The sequence below is a fragment of the Planococcus citri genome, chromosome 1, assembly GCF_950023065.1.
Source record: "Planococcus citri chromosome 1, ihPlaCitr1.1, whole genome shotgun sequence".
In the NCBI taxonomy this organism is placed as follows: Eukaryota; Metazoa; Arthropoda; class Insecta; order Hemiptera; family Pseudococcidae; genus Planococcus; species Planococcus citri.
The window spans coordinates 9146145-9165042 of record NC_088677.1 but is presented as its reverse complement, the minus strand read 5'-3'; the positions used below and the strand labels follow the sequence as shown (position 1 = coordinate 9165042).

The window sequence follows — 18898 nt, the reverse complement described above, 5'->3', positions numbered from 1 at the left end:
GCTATCTATCGGAATATTACGAAACTACGTCGAATTCGAGCAATAGAAATGGGTTTTAGAGTGTTCTCCGCGAAGTAGTTCCGTAATATTCCGATAGATAGCGCCACGCGCATATCTAGCTCTCATTTCGCCATTTTTATAACCTCGTAGTTAAAAACAGAACAAAAGTTCCGTTTTATTCCGATAGATGGCGCTGTATGCACGTTAAATTGGTTTCAAAAAATCACATTTCGAAAACTAGATATGCGCGTGGCGCTATCTCTCGGAATATTACGGAACTACGTCGAATTCGAGCAATAGAAATGGGTTTTCGAGTGTTCTCTGCGAATTAGTTCCATCATATTCCGATAGATAGCGCCACGCGCATATCTAGCTTTCATTTCGCTATTTTTACAACCTCGTTTTTAAAAACAGAACAAAAGTTCCAGTTTTTTTCGATAGATGGCGCTGTATGTCCATCGAAGCTATAATTTTCAAGTCTAATTCGAAGGAGTTGCCTATCGAGCTTTTCGCAGGAATGATCCAAATTCATATTCTCGAATTTTCGAACCTTTTTTTTACGCAGAATTTCCACAAATAAACACAAAATGAAAACACAACTCGAATAAAACATTCAGATCTTATATTTTTACTTTAATATTATACATCACAGAGAATATACAATAAAAAATTTGGTTCTCAAAAAAAGAATAAAAAGTAATAGAAACTATTTATTACACCTCGACTCTTTTTTTTAGACTACAAAAAAAAAAAAAAAAATACGTTCTACCATCAATGCATGGAGGTAATTATTATATACAATACACTATACAATAATATAATCATTCAGTAAATGTAATTTTTCGTGTAACTCGTATAACTTCGAACATCTTATACGAAAAAAGAAAAAAAAAGAGAAGAGTCATACAGAGAAAAAAAAATCAAAATAAGGAAAAATAAAACTGAAAAAAAAATCAAAAATCAAATTATAAAAAAAAGGCGAAAAAATTAACACATTTTACACGACCCATATACAATAGTGCATCATTATTATTATGTACACCACAAATACATAGAAAAAAAAAATAATAAAATCTCGAGTAAACGTAACATACATATATAAGACAATATACATATATTATTATTTCTAAAGTAGATAACGCGTAAACTATACACAACAAAAAAAAGCGTCTGTTTCGCCATACATTTAAAAAATAAACAAAGAAAAAAAAAGGAAAAAAAACGTAATTAATAAATTTGAGCTTCGACGAATAATGTATTACATATAATAAAACGAAAAGTTCACGAGAACAAAAAAACATATCGAAACAAAAGGATAAAATAAAAAACAAAAATTCGGTTACGACGTTATTTTTTTTCAAAATTGTTTTTTTTTTAAAAAAGAAGGGGGATTTCGTACAAATATAGATAATATAATATTACCTTAGGTTTCTTTTTTAAGAATTACTCTCTACTTTGACTTCGGTTTTAACACTTTTAGTATCGTTCGACGATGATTCGCTGTCCGAGTTGTTTTGATTCAGAGTAGCTCCCAGAACGGACAACGAGTCTTTGACCGCGTGATACATTATGTTCTTGATTTGCAGTTTATCTTCGTGATTAGAATGCGTATCGGAAAGGTCGCGGAATTCTTGCGTAAGATGGAAACAATGCGAGACGTTTTCGGGCGATACGAAATCTTCGGCGATTTTTATACAGTTCAATAGATTTCTCACCTGTAAAAATGATGGAAAAAAAATTAATTAAAAATTCTTCGAAATACGTCAATAAACTACATAACATTTATATCGCATTAAAATCTAGAGGGAGGGGTCAGTGACCCTAGATTTCACAATGAAAATTACGATTAACACTGAGAGGCAGAAATGCCTTTAAAATATTAAAAATCAAGGGTCTAAAAAACCCAAAATTCGTACCAGATCCTATTCGAAAATTTTTTCGATTAAAAAATTGGATTTCGTGTAAGAAATTGTGAGGGAGAGGGCAGGGAGAGGGGGGAAATACCTCGAAAATATTGAAAATTTGCATTTCAGTCATTTTTGGGCATTCTTTTTACGACTCGAATACTTTACAACATAAGTTCATCTGTAGAGAGTCCAATTGAGGGGGAGGGGGGTGGAGAGAATTTTTTGAAACCTGTAAGAATCCACCGTTCACTTTAATTTATTGACAGTAAAACTGAAAAAAAAAGTCTGAGTTGAACCCTGGGGAATAATTTATGACCTCATTTGAGCCCGCTGAGAAGAGGGAATGGTTATGAAGGGAGGGGAAGGGGGTGATCACCCACCTAAAATCGATGTTCGAAATGATTTAGTTTTCGTTTCAGGATTTGAACAAAAAAAAATCGTCTACAATCAAGTAAAAAAAAAAACATTGGGAAAAAAAACAAAATTTCAGAAAAATTTTCAAAAAAAATATAATACCTAGATAAGTAAAAATTGAAAAAAAAATCAAAACGTAATTTTTAAATTACAGAAAAAAAAATTTTAAAAAATGATTTTCGAATTTTGCTTTTCGTTTGCAAAATATCGTCAATGTCATTTTTCGTTTTTCAAAAAAAAATGATCAAAATTTTCAAAAATGAGGAAATGTCCAATATTCGAGAATCTGGATTTTTCAGATTAAAAAATCGAATCAAATAGAAAACACGTTTTGAAAAAAAAAATCACCCCTATCTTGATGGAGTGAGAAGGCCAAATCTATCTAATTAGAGAATTATATTGGCTAAATAAATCGAAAAATCGAAATTTGGAGAACACCAATTCGGTATAGGAGGGTTATAAGGCAGGCGAGAAGGGAGAAGGAGGGATTGATCGGACCCAAAATTTCAAAAATACATATTTTCAAAAGATTTCGAACACGTTTTGTTCCACCAATTTTTCATCAAAGCCCCATATTTTTTTAGATTTTGAACGTCAAGTTCCAAAAATTCTTCGACAAAAAAATTTCAAAATCAAAAATTTTAAAAAATCAAATTTTCAAATTTTTTTCATTTTTTTCAAAAAATTTGATTTTTACATAGAGTTATGTACATGAGATTGACGAGAGGAAAGGAGACAGGATTAAATTGACCAAATTTTTAAAAACGTGTATTTTCTTCCATCTTCGAACATTCGATTCTAAAAATTCTGCAGCAATATTTCAAATTTCTGTTCGAAATCAAAATTTACAGGAAAAAAATCATGGAGTAAGTAAATTTTCAATTTCTTTGTAATCGATTTTTTCTACAGTGCGACGATTTGCGGATTTTTTTTCATTCGTCAGCACTCAGCACACGTGCGAACTACAAATCGTCCAATTTCATTTCATTCGTCAGAATTTTTGGCCCAGATAAAACTGATTAAAACCCACAAAATATTGAAAAGTTTTCGAAAATTTTTCCATTTAGACTGAAACACCGAAAAATCAGAATTTCAACCACATCCCTATTCGAAACACGAGGGTCATGACGGGAGGGTGGGGGAAGGAGAGGAGGAGAAGAGGATCAAATGACACGTATTTTCGTAAGATTTCGAACATTTTGTTCCAGAAATTTTTCGTCGAAGTTTCAAATGAGTTTTAAAATCAAACACTTGAAAAAAAAAATTCAAATTAAAAAATTTTTTTTTGACAAAAATTGGATTTTTACATCTAGTTAAATGGGATGAGCGAGAGGGAAGGGGAGGAGATTAAAATTGCCCAAAATTTTAAAAACGAATATTTTTTTCAATTTTTGAAAATTTTATTTCAGAAATTCTTTAGCAATATTTCGAATTTCTTTTCAAAACCGAAATTTAAAAAAAAAGCATACACAAGATGACACGACAAAATTTCAAAATAAAAAAGCAGTTTTTTGGCAGGGAATTTTCAAGGGTGGGGGAAGGAGGGGGCTAGAGAGAGAGGGGGGACGAGGCAAAATTTCACATTCAAAATTTTCATTTTTCCAATAATGTTTTCAAAACTGCAGAGTGAGAAGGAAATTTTCAAAAAAAAAAAAAAGATATTTAAGGTGAAAACTGAACAGGAGGGGGTCAGGGGTCCACATGTAGAGGAGCGTTCCGAAATTACGCTGTAACATGTGTTTGAAATGGGTGTACATTAGATTAGTGATGCTTTTAGAAATCTCAATTTTTTTTTACCCCTTCCCCTAATGTGGGTGGAGAGGGGGGAGGGGAGGTCGTGGTTAACCGAAACGTCACTGGAAAACTGCTTTTCAGAACTCGAAAAGTGGTTTCAAAACCGTTCCCCTTCGTATTTGTACAGCATTTTTCCAAGAGAACGCGTTATTCGGATAGCTGTAGGTCCACCCCCCCCCCCCTCGAGGTTAAGAAAACGATCGATATGTCATCTGAAAGAGAATCTCGCGCAGATTCTTTCGTTACTAAACTAAATTCGAGCTTCGGGCAATATTTCAGGGCATATTCGACAAAAATCGAAATTGGGGGGCTAAGATGCACAATAAAGGGGGGACCCTCTCGCTGGACACATCCGGACACCTCGGATCCTTACTCGGTACATCGAAAAGGATCTGTACACCCATTTTCAGCTCGCGACCTCGAGATTTTCTGATGTACGGAAGTAATTACCCCCCCCCTCCCCCTAACGCACCAGCACCCCCATATTGACCGAATAAACTAGCCCCACCCACGAGACGTTGCGACTGGGGGGTTAGGTTAGGTCAGGTTAAACCAGGCCACCATACAAACTGGACGCATTTTCCATTACACAGTGGACGCAGTACAAACTGGACGCATAGCAAAGTGGACGCAAAAAAAAAACAAAGTGAAAACTGCCGAGTGCTAGGAGAAAAAGGTTGCATGTGATGAATTGAGCCTTTTACCTCAAAATTCAAACAAACTAACCTTTTTTTCTCCTAGCACTCGGCAGTTTTCACTTTTTTAATGCTATCCGTTTGTCATCCTACAAAAAACCAGGCCACCATACAAACTGGACGCAGAGCAAAAACAACCATTACGTACCTGATGAGGTGTACCGGCCGGAACGAAAACAGCATCTCCTAAACACTGCACGATGGCGTATCCTTCGACCATGTACTCTTTCTTCAAACGTTCGCGTAGGGGTCCGTCCAAATACCAAGACTGATCGTGTATCGGATCGTGATTCGGTTCGAGACGTGCTCCTCGTTCGATCGCCACCTTGTTCAGCAAATCGCGAATTTTATCCGCGTCTCGAGCCGCGTAAATATGCCACAAAGCTCCCGGCAGCGTTTTACTGTCGCGTGCTCGTCTTCTCGATTGGAAATCACAGCCTGCTTCGTCGATCGCGCGATACGCCTCTGCAAAAAAACAAAAAAAAACGTTGCACATTAAAATCACGCGAAAAACGAGGAAACGAAAACTACAGGGGGGTTGTACTCGAGGGGGACTAATTTTTGATATGTACTGAAGTCAGCAGAAGTAATACAATCCACTTTACACGCGTACCTGAACAATATACGAGTAGGTTAGGTTGTGTTTGGGTTAGGTTGGTTAGGTTAGGTTAAACCAGGCCACCATACAAACTGGACGCAAAATGACTTAGAAAAAAAAAAGCATACAAAATGGACCTAAATTGGATTATGTCGATGGATATTTTTTCGAAGTCGTAGAATTCGAATCGGGAGTAATTATTTTTGTTGTGGCGAGGGTGGGGGGTAAGGCGTGGGGAGACGGAAAATTTCAAATTTCGCTTATAGTATCGTGTAATACATCGATTCGTATGTTTTCTAGGTCGTAGAATTCGAATCTGAAGTTATTTTTTAGGTAGGGGTGGGGATGAGGGGTAAGGAGATGAAAAATTCCAAATTCAAAAAACAGATTTTTTCGGTTAACTTGCCACAAAAAAAAAGGTCTTTGCCTACAATATTTCGTCAAAAAAGTAGAACATGCTGACAATTTTGACAGAAAGCAGGAGTTTTGAAAATTTTGGCCAAAAGCAGAATTTTTTTTTCTTTACAATAATTATTTGGGCAAAAAAACAGAACTCAGGCATGAAAATCCACTATTTAATTTTTTTATTGACTTTATAGGAACTGAAAAATAGCAAATAAATGACCAAAAATTTGAGAAAGTGACCAAAATTTTGAGAAATCAGAGCTTAAACCGTACAAAAGTAGATCGAAAGACCAGGCAAAAATTTATCACCTGTCAAAATTTCAAATACTTAAGTGCCTTTTTCGATTTTTGGAGAATTTTTGAAACTCAAATTTATGCCAAAAATGAGGAGAAAAATCAAAATATTACCAAATTGACAAAGAATGCTGAAATTTTGGATAAACCCTATTTTCGACCTGCCAACTCGATAGGAAACTGTTTCAACCCATTTTGAGCAGTTCTGAAGCCTCCAGCAGATTTTTCAAACTCGAAATTCCCACAAAATTTCATCAAATGGAGTGGGAAAGCCGAAATTCATTCTGCGAAGTAATTTCAATACGCTACGAAGTCGACAGCAGGTTGATTTCAAGTCGTTTTGGAGCCTACAGCGACTTTTTGAAAATTGCTGGAACCTCCAGTAGATTTTGGAAACTCGAAAGGAGATGGAAAGTCGAAATTTATTCCGCGAACTATTTTCGATACGCCACGAAGTCGACTGCAGGTTGATGTTAAGTCGTTTTGGAGCCTCCAGCGACTTTTTGAAAATTACTGGAGCCTCCAGTAGATTTTTGAAACTTGAAATGGAGATAAAAAGCCAAAATTTACTCTGCAAACTAATTTCGATACGCCACAAAGTCGACTGCAGGCGGACTTCCAAGTCGTTTTGGAGTCTCCAGCGACTTCTTGGAAATTACTGGAGCCTCCAGTAGATTTTTGAAACTCGAAATGGAGATTGAAAGCCGAAATTCATTCTGCAAACTAATTTCAATACGCTACGAAGTCGACTGCAGGTTGATTTTAAGTCGTGTTGGAGCCCCCATCGAATTGCTGGAGCCTCCAGTAGATTTTTGAAACTTGAAATTTCCCAAAATTTCATCAAAATGGAGATGAAAAGCCAAAATTCATTCTGCAAAATAATTTCAATGCGCTACCAAGCCGACTGCTGGTTGATTTCAAGTCGTTTTGGAGCCTACAGCGACTTTTTGAAAATTACTGGAGCCTCCAGTAGATTTTTGAAACTTGAAATGGAGATAAAAAGCCAAAATTTATTCCGCAAACTAATTTCGATACGCCACAAAGTCCACCGCAGGCGGACTTCCAAGACGTTTTGGAGCCTCCAGCGACTTCTTGAAAATTACTGGAGCCTCCAGTGGATTTTTGAAACTCGAAATGGAGATTGAAAGCCGAAATTCATTCTGCAAACTAATTTCATTACGCTACGAAGTCGACTGCAGGTTGATGTTAAGTCGTTTTGGAGCCTCCAGCGACTTTTTGAAAATTACTGGAGCCTCCAGTAGATTTTTGAAACTCGAAATGGAGATTGAAAGCCGAAATTCATTCTGCAAACTAATTTCAATACGCTACGAAGTCGACTGCAGGTTGATTTTAAGTCGTTTTGGAGCCCCCAGCGAATTACTGGAGCCTCCAGTAGATTTTTGAAACTTGAAATTTCACAACATTTCATCAAAATGGAGATGAAAAGCCAAAATTCAATCTGCAAACTAATTACAATGCGCTACGAAGCCGACTGCAGGTTGATTTTAATTCGCTTTGGAGCCTCCAGCGACTTTTTTGAAAGGTTGTATGGAGTTTTTAAACACCATGCAGTCGAGCGACTTCGTATTGTACATATTGAAAGTAGTTCGCAGAATGAATTTCGGCTTTCCATCTCCATTTGATGACATTTTGAGGTAAATTTCGAGTTTCAAAAAATCTGCTGGAGGCTCCAGAACTGCTCAAAATGGGATGAAACAGTTTCCAATCGAGTTGACGTGTCGAAAATAGGCTATATCCCAAATTTCAGCTTTCTTGGTCAATTTGGTAAAATTTTGATTTTTCCCCTAATTTTTAGACTGAATTTGACATTATCAAAAAGTTTTATTTTAAAAAATTCACCAAAAATCGAAAAAGGCACTTTAGCGTTTGAAATTCTGACAGGTGATAAATGTTTGCCTGATCTTTCAATCTATCTTACCTTAAAGTCACTTTTTTTGGCCATTTTCGCCGAAATAGTGACAAAAATGACTTGCAAGTGAAATAGTGACGAAGTCACTTATCAAGTGACCGAATTTCATGCCTGACTGAGCTTCAAGGATAATTTTGGCAATTTTGGCTATAGGATTTGTTGAACATTTTAGCAAAAACCAGTCGTTTTTTTAAAGCAATTTTTACTAGAATTAGGAGTTTTTTCTTAATAATTTTGACAAAAAAGGAACTTCTTCACAATTTTGACATAAACGAGATTTCTTTTCGACAATTTAGGCAAGAACAGAACTTTGCAAACAATTCTCATCTAGCAAAAAACATGAAAAGGACTCCTTAGGATAATTTTGGAAAAGCAGCAATTTTCAAAATTTTGGCTACTAACAAAGTTTTTTGGTAATTTCCGCACAAAAAAAATTCCGACTTTTTTGATAACGCCGACAAAAAATATATTATTCGACAATTTTGGCAAAAAAACAGGACTTCTTTTCAACAATTTTGACAAAAGTTGGAATTTTTAAAGTAATTTTTCCATCAAAAAAAAAAAAACTTCTGTACAATTTTGGCAAAAGTGAGACTTTTTTTGATCATTATTTCGGCGATAAGATTTTGTGAACATTTTGGCAAAAAACAAGTACTTTTTGGCAATTTTTAGAAAAAGTTGAGATTTTTTGATAATTTTGGCAAAAATAGGAATTCTTGAAATAATTTTACCCCCACCACTAGGATAAAAAATTTTGAAAAAATAATCGTCTTGAAAGGCCCAGACTTCCCCTACACAAAGTTTTTTTTGGTCATTTCTGCAAAAAAAAAAATCGGAATTTTTTGACCAACAAAAAAACGATTGTTCGACAATTTTGGCAAAAAAAAGGACTTTTTGACAATTTTGACAATAGTCAGAGATTTTTTTTTTGGTAATTTTTCCAAAACTTTTGTACAATTTTGGCAAAAATGAGACTTTTTCGATAATTATTTCAAAGATAAGTTTTTTTGAACATTTTGGCAAAAAATAGGTGCTTTTTTGGCAATTTTTACAAAAAGTTGAGATTTTTAGATAATTTTGTCAAAAATTCGAATTTTTGAAATTTTGGCCACCAACTGGGTTTTACGTTCGTTTTTACAAAAAATATTGGAGCTGTGGCTGTTCAAAGTTTTCTTTTGTCAATTTTACCCCAACCACTGGGATAAAAAATTTTGAAAAAATAATCGTATTGAAAGGCCCATGCTTCCCCTACACATTCCGGGTGGTACCAGAATTTTCTACCCTCACTCATGGATAAGGATTGTTTCTCGCAAAATACTTTTCACTCGATGGGGGGGGAGGGGTTGAGAGGCGGAAATCCCGCTCGAACATAATTTTTCCAAGTTACAGAGTACAATCCCTGCAAACTACGTACTACAACTCGAAGATGGAGACGGTGATATTTACCTTTCATATGTTTATCGGTATCGCCGTCTTTCGGAATGCTCACGTACACCATCACGTTGACGGCGTCCGAAATATCTAAATGCAAATTGGTCGTGCCGGTGTGCGGATAGATGGCCGAACCGTAAGCGTTGTACATTTTCGGTCCGAGATCCGGTCGCACGAACGAGTCCGGTAAACGCGACGCTAAATTCAGTTTACCATTACGCTGGGTGTATTCGCCCAACGGTAGTACGCTCATTAAATCAGCGAACCTGCGCAAAAAAAGACTCATTAGCAACTATAGTTCATATTACTTCTCAGCAATGAGAGTAAAATAGTCCGAAGGGAGGCGGAAACTCACCTAGATGGCAACATTTCGGCGAAATCTTCGCCCGGAGGCCAGTCTTTCAATTTCAGCAACATCGCGTTACCTTTATCGTCTTTCAGTCGTTTCGACTGGTACTCGAATCCTTCCCAAAACTTGCGCATCGGTTGGTTCGGCACCGTCTTACCGGTCATACAATTAATGAGATCATTCTTATTATCACCGAAGTCTTTGGCAAACGCGTCCGGATGCCATAGGTTACAATCTAGACGTTTCGTAACGTCGCTCACTATCACTGGCTGGCCTCGTTTCCACTGGTCCTAAAAAACAGAAAATAATAATAATATTCGTTAATAATACTCGTAATAATGCTAAACGGCTTGGAAGAAACTTATTTTTCAAAAAATTAGTACACTAAATCGTATCGTAGGTTGCGGTGTCAGTATTGCAGCATTTATCATCAAATCGATACTTATGAATTGGATTGTTCACATTAATTATTAAAGTCATCATGTATAAGCAACCTATTTCGATACGATTTTTGGTACCTATAATCGATTTCGAACGATTATATTTTCACAATGGTTTGTGAAGCCTTCGGAGGCGAATACAAGCGAATTGTTTCTGCACGGAACAATATTCGATATTCATTTTTCTTGATTAGAAGCGATTGTATGATTGAAACGTAATTCAAGTCGTATTCAGAAAAAATCCACTCGAGGTTCTACTTTTTTCGAAGCTCCCTTTCCTTAAAAATATTAGGTACTATATGTACTTACCTCCCCCCTCCCCCAAAAATAAAAAATTTCAATGTAGAAAAAACGGTCAATAAAAGTAGAAACATTTCAAACTAAAACATTTTGGTTTTAAATAAAATTTAAAAAATTTGCAATATTTTACGACGAGACTTTTGCAGGGTGTCTACCAAAATTTAATTTTCAAAAATAGCGACTTTTCGCGACTTTTAGCAACTTTTTTTCGCGACTTTTAGCGACTTTTTTTCAGTTAAAAGTACCTCCCCCCCCCAAAAAAAAAATTTTTCAACGAAAAAAATGTTTTTTTTACCAATCGCCATCAACTAAAAATAAGAAAAGTTTTTAAAATTTGAAGTTTGGACAATTTATAGCGACTTTTTGGTATTTTTGGCGAAAATCGCGACCTTTTCGCGACTTTAGCGCCCTATTTTCAAAATCGCGACTTTTCGCGACTTTTAACGCTATAGCGACCTGGTAGACACCCTGTTTTGGCATTTTTCTGACATTTAATTTCTGATTTAAAAAAAAAAAATCCAACAAAAAACAAAACTTTGACAATTTAAGCGAGAGAAAGGATTTTTCGACCATTTCTGGCGGAAAAGTGAAACTTTGGGACAATTTTTGAGATGAAGAAATTTTTTGCAAAAAAACGACCATCTTGAGCAATTTTCTTAAAAAGTGATGATTTTTTCCAATTTTTGACAAAAGTGAGTACAAAATAAGACATTTTGGGAATTCTAGAGAAAAAAAGAGACTTGACGACAATTTTTGGGTTATAATGAGATATTTTGGAATTTTTTGTATTCTTGACTGACAGCAACGTTTTTTTTCAATTTTTGACAATTTTTCACACGAAGCAAAACTCTTGACAATTTTAGCCCAAAACAGCAGTTTTTGGAAATTATTACAAAAAAATGTGGATTTTTGGAATTTGTTGCAAAAAATTTCTGAAAAACAAAGATCATTATGATTTTTCAAAAACTTGACAATTTTAACACAAAGCAGGACTTTTTGAGAATTATCGTAAAAAAATGAGGATTTTTGGAATTTTCAAGAAATCTCTGAAAAGCAAAGATTTTTGCGATTTTTCAAAAACTTGACAATTTTAACACAAAGCAGGACTTTTTGAGAATTATTACTGTCAAAAAAATGAGGATTTTTGGAATTTTCAAAAAAATTTTAAAAAACAAAGATTTTTGTGATTTTTCAAAAATTTGACAATTTTAACACAAACGGAAAAATGAGGATTTTTGGAATTTTTCGCAAAAAAAGAACTCTTTTAGTCATTTTTCCAGAAAGTAAAGATATCTGTCAATTTTCGAAAATGGTTGGCGAGAAAACGAGACTTTCGGGACAATTTTTGGATTTTATTTCTATTTGCAAAAAAACGACTATTTTGAGCCATTTTCTCAAAAAAACAAAAATTTCGGTCAATTTTCGAAAACGTGAATATTTTTGACAATTTTTGACACGAAGCAAGACTTTGACAATTTCAGCACAAAACAAAACTTTTTTTGGAAATTATTGGCGAAAAAATTATACTTTTGGGCAATTTTTTGCATGTACAATTTTCGGCATAAAATGACGGTTTTTGGAATTTTTTGCAAGAAAATCGCCATTTTTAGCCAGTAATCTAAAATACAAAGGTTTTGATCAATTTTTGATGAAAAAGAGAGAATTTTTGACAACTTTTGAAACGAAGCAGGACTGACAATTTTAGCACAAAACAAGACCTTTTTGCGAAACTTATTGTGGTATAAAATGATTAAGTACTCGTGAGCAATTTTTGATGAAAAAAACGAGACTTTCGGGCTGATATTGGGATAAAATGAGGTTTTAAAGGATACAAGTTTTTTGCATTGAAACTACGTCGATTTCAACTTCAAAAAACCTGAATATTTTACAAAGAGACTAATAATAATTTTCGACGTTCAATTTTTGTGGTAAAAAAAAAGAAAGATTTTTGATGAAAAATGAACTTCGAACGATTTTACTAAAGAGAAGTTTTTTTTTGACAAATTCTGACGAAAAAACGAGATTTTTGGACAATTTTTTGGGATTAAAATTAAGATTTTTGGAATTTTTTGCTAGAAAACGATGATTTTTGGCATTTTTTTTTAAAAAGCGAAAATTTTTGTAAATTATTGAAAAAAAAGAGAATTTTTGATAATTTTAGCACAAAACAGCACTTTTGGACAATTTTTGGGATAAAATTAAGATTTTTGGAATTTTTTGCAAAAAACAACGATTTTTAGCCATTCATTTAAAAAATAAAGATTTTTGTCAATTTTTGAAAAAAATGAGGATTTTTGATAGTTTTAGCACAAACCAGCTCTTTAGGAAAATTTTCGGGATAAAATGAGGACTTTTGGAATTTTTTGCAAAAAAGTGACAAGTTTCCAGCCATTTTTTAAAAAACAAAAATTTTGTCAATTTTAGAAAAAAATGAGAATTTTTGGTAATTTTAGCACAAAACAGCACTTTTGGGCAATTTTCGGGGTAAAATGTGGACTTTTGGAATTTTTTGCAAAAAAGTGACAAGTTTCTAGCCATTTCTTAAAAAACGAAAATTTTTCTCACTTTTTGAAAAACCGAGAATTTTTGGTAATTTTAGCACAAAACAGCACTTTTGGGCAATTTTCGGGGTAAAATGAGGACTTTTGGAATTTTTTGCAAAAAAGTGACAAGATTCCAGCCATTTCTTAAAAAACAAAAATTTTTGTCAATTTTTGAAAAAATGAGAATTTTTGGAATTTTAGCACAAAACAGCACTTTTGGACAATTTTTGGAATATTTTGCTAAAAAACGACTATTTTAGCCTTTTTTTTTTCAAAAAACGAAAATTTTTCTCACTTTTTGAAAAATCGAGAATTTTTGGTAATTTTAGCACAAAACAGCACTTTTTGACAATTTTTGGAATAAAATTAAGATTTTTGTCAATTTTTGAAAAAATGAGAATTTTTGACAATTTTAGCAAAAACAGCACTCTTGGACAATTTTAGGGACAAATGAGGACTTTTGGAATTTTTTGCAAAAAAAAAAACGACCGTTTTTAGCCATTTTTCTAAAAAGAAAATATTTTTGACAATTTTAGCACAAAATAGCACTTTTGGACAATTTTTGGGATAAAATGAGAACTACTGAAATTCTTTACAAAAAAATGACCGTTTTTAGCCATTTTTCTAAAACGCAGAGATTTTTGTCGATTTTTTAACATTTTTGTCACAAGTCAAGACTTTTTGGAAATGTTTTGAAGAAAAAATGATGCGTCTTCTTTTTTGTAATTTAATTTTTTGAAAACAGACTTTTCAACACTTTCGTTAAAGAAGAATTCTTGTCAAAAAAAAAACGAGATTTTTCCAACTTTCTAATGGGAAATCTACATTTTTTGGTAGGTAATTCTAATTTCCGTCACAAAATAATACTTTTGAGCAATTTTTGGAAACAAATTCACTTTTAAAAAATTTACAGCGAAAAAGCTACAATATCCAACAATTTTTAGCAAGAAACGATTTTTTTCAGCAATTCTGAACAAAGGAGAGATTTAATGCTATTTTCGACAGAAAGTGAGAATTTGACGATTTAAGCAAAAGGCACAACTTCCACCTCGTTACAGTCACTGAAAAGGCAGTGTAGCCAATTGTAAATTCGTAAGATTATTCTCTTGAATTTTTTTCATTTCTTAAAATCAAAATGCTTGAAAAAATAACAAATCTGTAAAAAAAAAAATCCTAATTACTAAGTTTCGCTTTCTCGAGTCCAAAAAAAGATGTGCCAGGAACGTCTCTTCTCAAAGTTTAAAAAATCTGTTCCCCCGATCTATTGCGGTCTTTCACTGTGAACTCCAGTCTCCGCCAAAGTAAAGGAAAATAATAATTGAAAAAAAAATTAAATTTGCTTGGTAATTTTTTTCTATCAAAATTTTCAATTTTTTGTCAAAATAAATTCTTTCGGATACTTATCAAATATGCTGGTTTCCAGGCATGAAACCGCATACCCCCCCCCATGAGGAAAAAAAATCGAAAATCGAGATCAAAAAACAATCCCGGGAAATTCTTCGATTCCGCCTCAAATTTCGAAAAATCATTGTACCAATTTTTTTTCTCCTGATTGAAAAACGATTACTTACTTCCTCCACTTTTACCCTTCAACAATGTCATAATATCGTCGAATGGCGCTGGGGCTTGGGCTCCTAAATGAAAAACGATTACTTACTTCCTCCACTTTTACCCTTCAACAATGTCATAATAACATCGAATGGCGCTGGGGCTTGGGCTTCGAAGTGAAGGATTGAGGGAAAAATTTTTTTTCTTCAAAAAAGTGATCGTTTATACTTTTCGATCATAAATGAAAAAATAGCTCTGTACACCGATTCGGAAGAATTCTGACACAGAAATAGAGCATTTGCAAAAAATTTCTGCAAACTTTAATTTTTTTTTCATTTCCCTCAATTTGAGTCTCCACACAAAAAAGCCATAATTCTGAATATCTTTCGGTGAGGAAGCTTTGAGAAATTTGAGTTATTTGTACTGGGCTACAGTTGAAATTCCAAATACAATGCTGCACTGTTTCAGATGGTCAGGTTCGATATTTTGGTTCCACCAGTATCTCATTGTTTAGCAGTAAGGTCTCACGATAAGTAGGTATTAACATTTTATTTATCCTTATTTCAAAAACTGATTTCGATGCGTAATATTTCAATCTAGCTGCACCTTCGTATTCGAGGCTAGATTTGTCGATCGTCTCCACGTCTCCATAAAAATTCACTTTCATAATATACGTACATTTCCACTTGAAAGCTCGAATATGAAGATAGTCCTACAAGTGCGGACTGTACTCGTATAGGCAATTTGAATAGTTTGTCGACGCTACTAAAAAAAATATAACCCCAGCTCATCCTTTCCGAATACATCCTATATATTTCGTTTCGACCATCGATTGATTGCCAGCTCCACAGAGAACATCATTCAATACTCGTTAACTCGACGAAGAACTTACTTGGAAAATGGTGAAATTTCCCGAATGCAGCGGATCGAGTAACCTGAGCAGTTTTCCGTCGCACAGCCACTGATGCGGTGTATTCGGATACAGCAGTTGACTATCGCTGAACGTCATTATGCGAATTGGAATATTGAAGTGGCGCTGGATCGGTTTATTTCGCGCTCTGACGAAGTACTTCAACTCCAGACTGTCATTAGCACCGTTCATCGATCTATCCGTTAAATAATCGTCGTTGTTGTCGACGTTATCACCGCCTACGCTTGAGATCACCTGCGCAAAACAATCAAAAAAATTACTCTCCGTCTTCGAAAAAATATCGTCTACACCGCACCACTACGTAGATCGAAATTCAAATATGTACCAACCTCATCTATCTCGTTCAGCAACGATTTCTTTTGCTTAGATTTAGCAGCCGCAGCTCCGGCGCTCGTATTGGTCGAATTGGATGACTGTTGTTGTTGTTGTTGGCCGGCCGCCGTAGGCGTAGGAGACGTAGGCTGACTGCTGCCGCTACCGTTCGTCTTATTCGGTCTGACCAGTAATTCGCGTAAAGTTGAGAAATTACCATCGTCGCTGTCGCTACTGCTATCGCCACCCTGCACAAATCAGAAAAACATTACTCGGTGCTCTACACGGTGAGTCACTTCTAGAGCAAAATTACGTAGGGGAAAAAAAACGTTCACTCACATCGTCGACGGAAGCTTTGTTCTGATTCAAGGCGACATTCGCCAACATATCCAACTTGGTCGAATCGTTGTTTTCGCTCTTCTTACCCGCCTCGTCGGCCGAATCACCATTCTCCGACTTGACCGCTCCGCCGTTCACCTGTTGCTGTGCTTTACGTTGCTTTTCACGTTTCAAATTACGCAAGATCTCTTTACAAATGCCATTACCGGCCGCCGGAACGGTTACACTTTGCGCTAACGGACATCCGCAGTACATAGGCACATCCCACATGGCTCGAGACTCGTGTACGAGCTTCTTTAACTTCATCAAAGCCTCGCCGGCGATGATCTGAGTCAGCATTAGCTTCTCTTGCTCGTGCGGTTGACGATTCGTACACAACAGCCAGGACAGATCGTCGCGATCTTTGCCCACTTCGCCCCAGATTTTGATCGTGCCGTTTTTACGACCCTGAAACACGACAAATCACACACAAGTTATATAAAATCAATTCAACCTGCAGCTGCTGCATCCGCAGATTTTCATCGACAACAAACTCACCTTATAACAATCGATACAGACGACGAAACCGCATTTGCTGCAAGCCCAATGGAAATTGAATAGCGTCGTTTCGCAAACGTCGCACATTTCACGAACACCCTGTACGACGCGTTTCCACGCTATTTTCTTATCTGCGAACACGCAATAACGCGAAATACATCGTTAGTCAACAATTCCAATAAGTATCGATTAGGTATCTTTCTCCTGTTTTCCCACTACGAGCAATTTCTATCGAAAAATAAACACTGAATTTCGAAACGTTACCCCTCTTGCCAGATTGAATTGAAATTTGACTCATTTCGGTTTTTTTTTTTCACAAACACTCGTGATTCATTTTTATTCTGAATTTGAAAGAAATCGTACTCAATCCTTTATTTCTCTCTCAGCTTCACGCTCCTCAACCATTAATGTATCCCAAAAGGTGTCCAACTGGCATAGAACAAGTTGCAAAAACTGGACGTTCAAAAGGAAATGTTTTCAAGTGACTGTTTCGATTTATGAACAGATGGGTGAGGGGTATTGGGTCAAAATACTTCAAATACAGAATTTTATCACGTTCAAGGAAAACGAAAACCGAAAACAATAATTGAGAAAAAAAAATCAGAATTCCAAGAAACCAAAAAAATGTTATGACTAGGTAGAAAAAATGAAAAAAAAATCCAGAATTTACTGCAATTTTGCCTAAAAGCAGAACTTTAGCAGGAATTTTTGAGGGGAGAGGGCAAAGAGCAAAATTTTTTCATAAAAAATGACTATAATACCAAAAAAAAAACCGAAAAAACTAATCGAAAATACTAAAAGAACAGAATAAATAGAAAATTCCAATGTTCGAAGAAATGAAAAGTAGCATGACCTTTTTTTTGTTGGCAATTTTCGAAAAAAAAACAACACAGAACTTTATGAAGTTGTTTTCTACAATTTTGCTCTCGCAAATGTTTTGATGAGTGAACGGGGGGGGGGGGGGGTGTGTGTGTCAAAATTTATCAAACCGTTGATTGGAATTTTTTGTTTTTAAAAAGGACCTTTTTCTTTGCAATATTTCAGTTCAGAGACTTTTTGCGAAAAGTGCGATTTCAAGCACGAAATGTCGACAAATTTTCCACTGAAGACAAGAGAGAGGAGGGGGGGAGGAGGAGTTTTTCATCTTAAATGAGAACTAGTGAAACTGAAATATGAAATGAAGACTTTTCAACAATTTTGTCGAAAAAGTAAAACTTTTGCCAAAACTTTTCCTCAAAATGTTTCAAGGAGGAAGGGAGGGGAAATTCAGCCTCTTCAAAAAATGTATGAAAATCAAAAAATGGAATTAATTTAGCAGAGGAAAGAGACGAGACAGAATTTTCTCATTTTCAATTTTGAAAGAGGTAGAAGCGAATAAACGTAAAATTTCTAAGTGTGATAACTGATAAGTTATGAAAAAAATTGAAAGGCAGTGTTTTTGCCAAATAATTATTTCGACTTTCAACTGGAAATATCTGCAAATGTCCCAATATTGAGGAGGGGGAGAAAGGGGAGGGGGGGAGGGGTGTTGGAAATGTTTAAAAACTTCAATACAAAATGAACCGTAAAAAAGAAAGATATCACGACACAAAATCAGACCTTTCTGCCGGATTTTTTTTTAAGAATGCTCAAAAATTTTTCAATCTAAACAAAAAGTGGAAAAACAGAATTTTTTTTTTGGGTGTTTGTAATTACTTGATTATTACACCCGTCGTGATTTAAATCGAGTTGGTAAGGTCAAGTTTTTAAAATTTTTTTTTGCAGTTTTTGAAAAAAACCAGAACTTGTGAGAATTTTTTTTAAATCTCAAATTTTGAAAGAAAAACAATTTTTCAATTAAGTATTGAAAAAAAAAACAAAAACAAAAACGATAAGGCAAAAATGAAAAAATGTTCAAAAATTATATTTAAAAAATTGAAAAATAATTTTTAGGGAAATCTTTCAATTGGAACGAAGGGGTTGAAATTATACAATTTTGAATAAGAACTATACAAATAGAAAAATCCAAAATTTTGAAAAAAAAAAAAATGGAAAACGGCAGGGTTTTTATTGCACAAACTGTGCCAAAAAATGCCACTCGATCAGGAAAATTTCGCAACTATTTCAATGAGAGTTAAGGTAGGGGAGAGGG

General features: G+C 34.8%; 1 protein-coding gene across 11 annotated transcripts in view; it reads right to left on the bottom strand.

Annotated features, from left to right (window-relative positions):
- Positions 1-605: 605 nt before the first annotated feature.
- Positions 606-18898, bottom strand: part of LOC135846728 (lysine-specific demethylase 3B-like) — a 327018-nt gene continuing 308725 nt past the window's right edge. For all 11 annotated transcript variants that reach the window (XM_065365998.1, XM_065366006.1, XM_065366035.1 and 8 more), the window contains 8 exons: positions 16768-16898; positions 16231-16677; positions 15909-16139; positions 15541-15813; positions 9824-10107; positions 9484-9734; positions 4959-5275; positions 606-1715 (listed from right to left, as the gene is read on the bottom strand). In XM_065365998.1, coding sequence (XP_065222070.1) covers positions 1437-1715; positions 4959-5275; positions 9484-9734; positions 9824-10107; positions 15541-15813; positions 15909-16139; positions 16231-16677; positions 16768-16898 — 2213 coding nt within the window. In that variant the 3' untranslated portion in view covers positions 606-1436. The remainder of the gene's footprint in view (positions 1716-4958; positions 5276-9483; positions 9735-9823; positions 10108-15540; positions 15814-15908; positions 16140-16230; positions 16678-16767; positions 16899-18898) is intronic.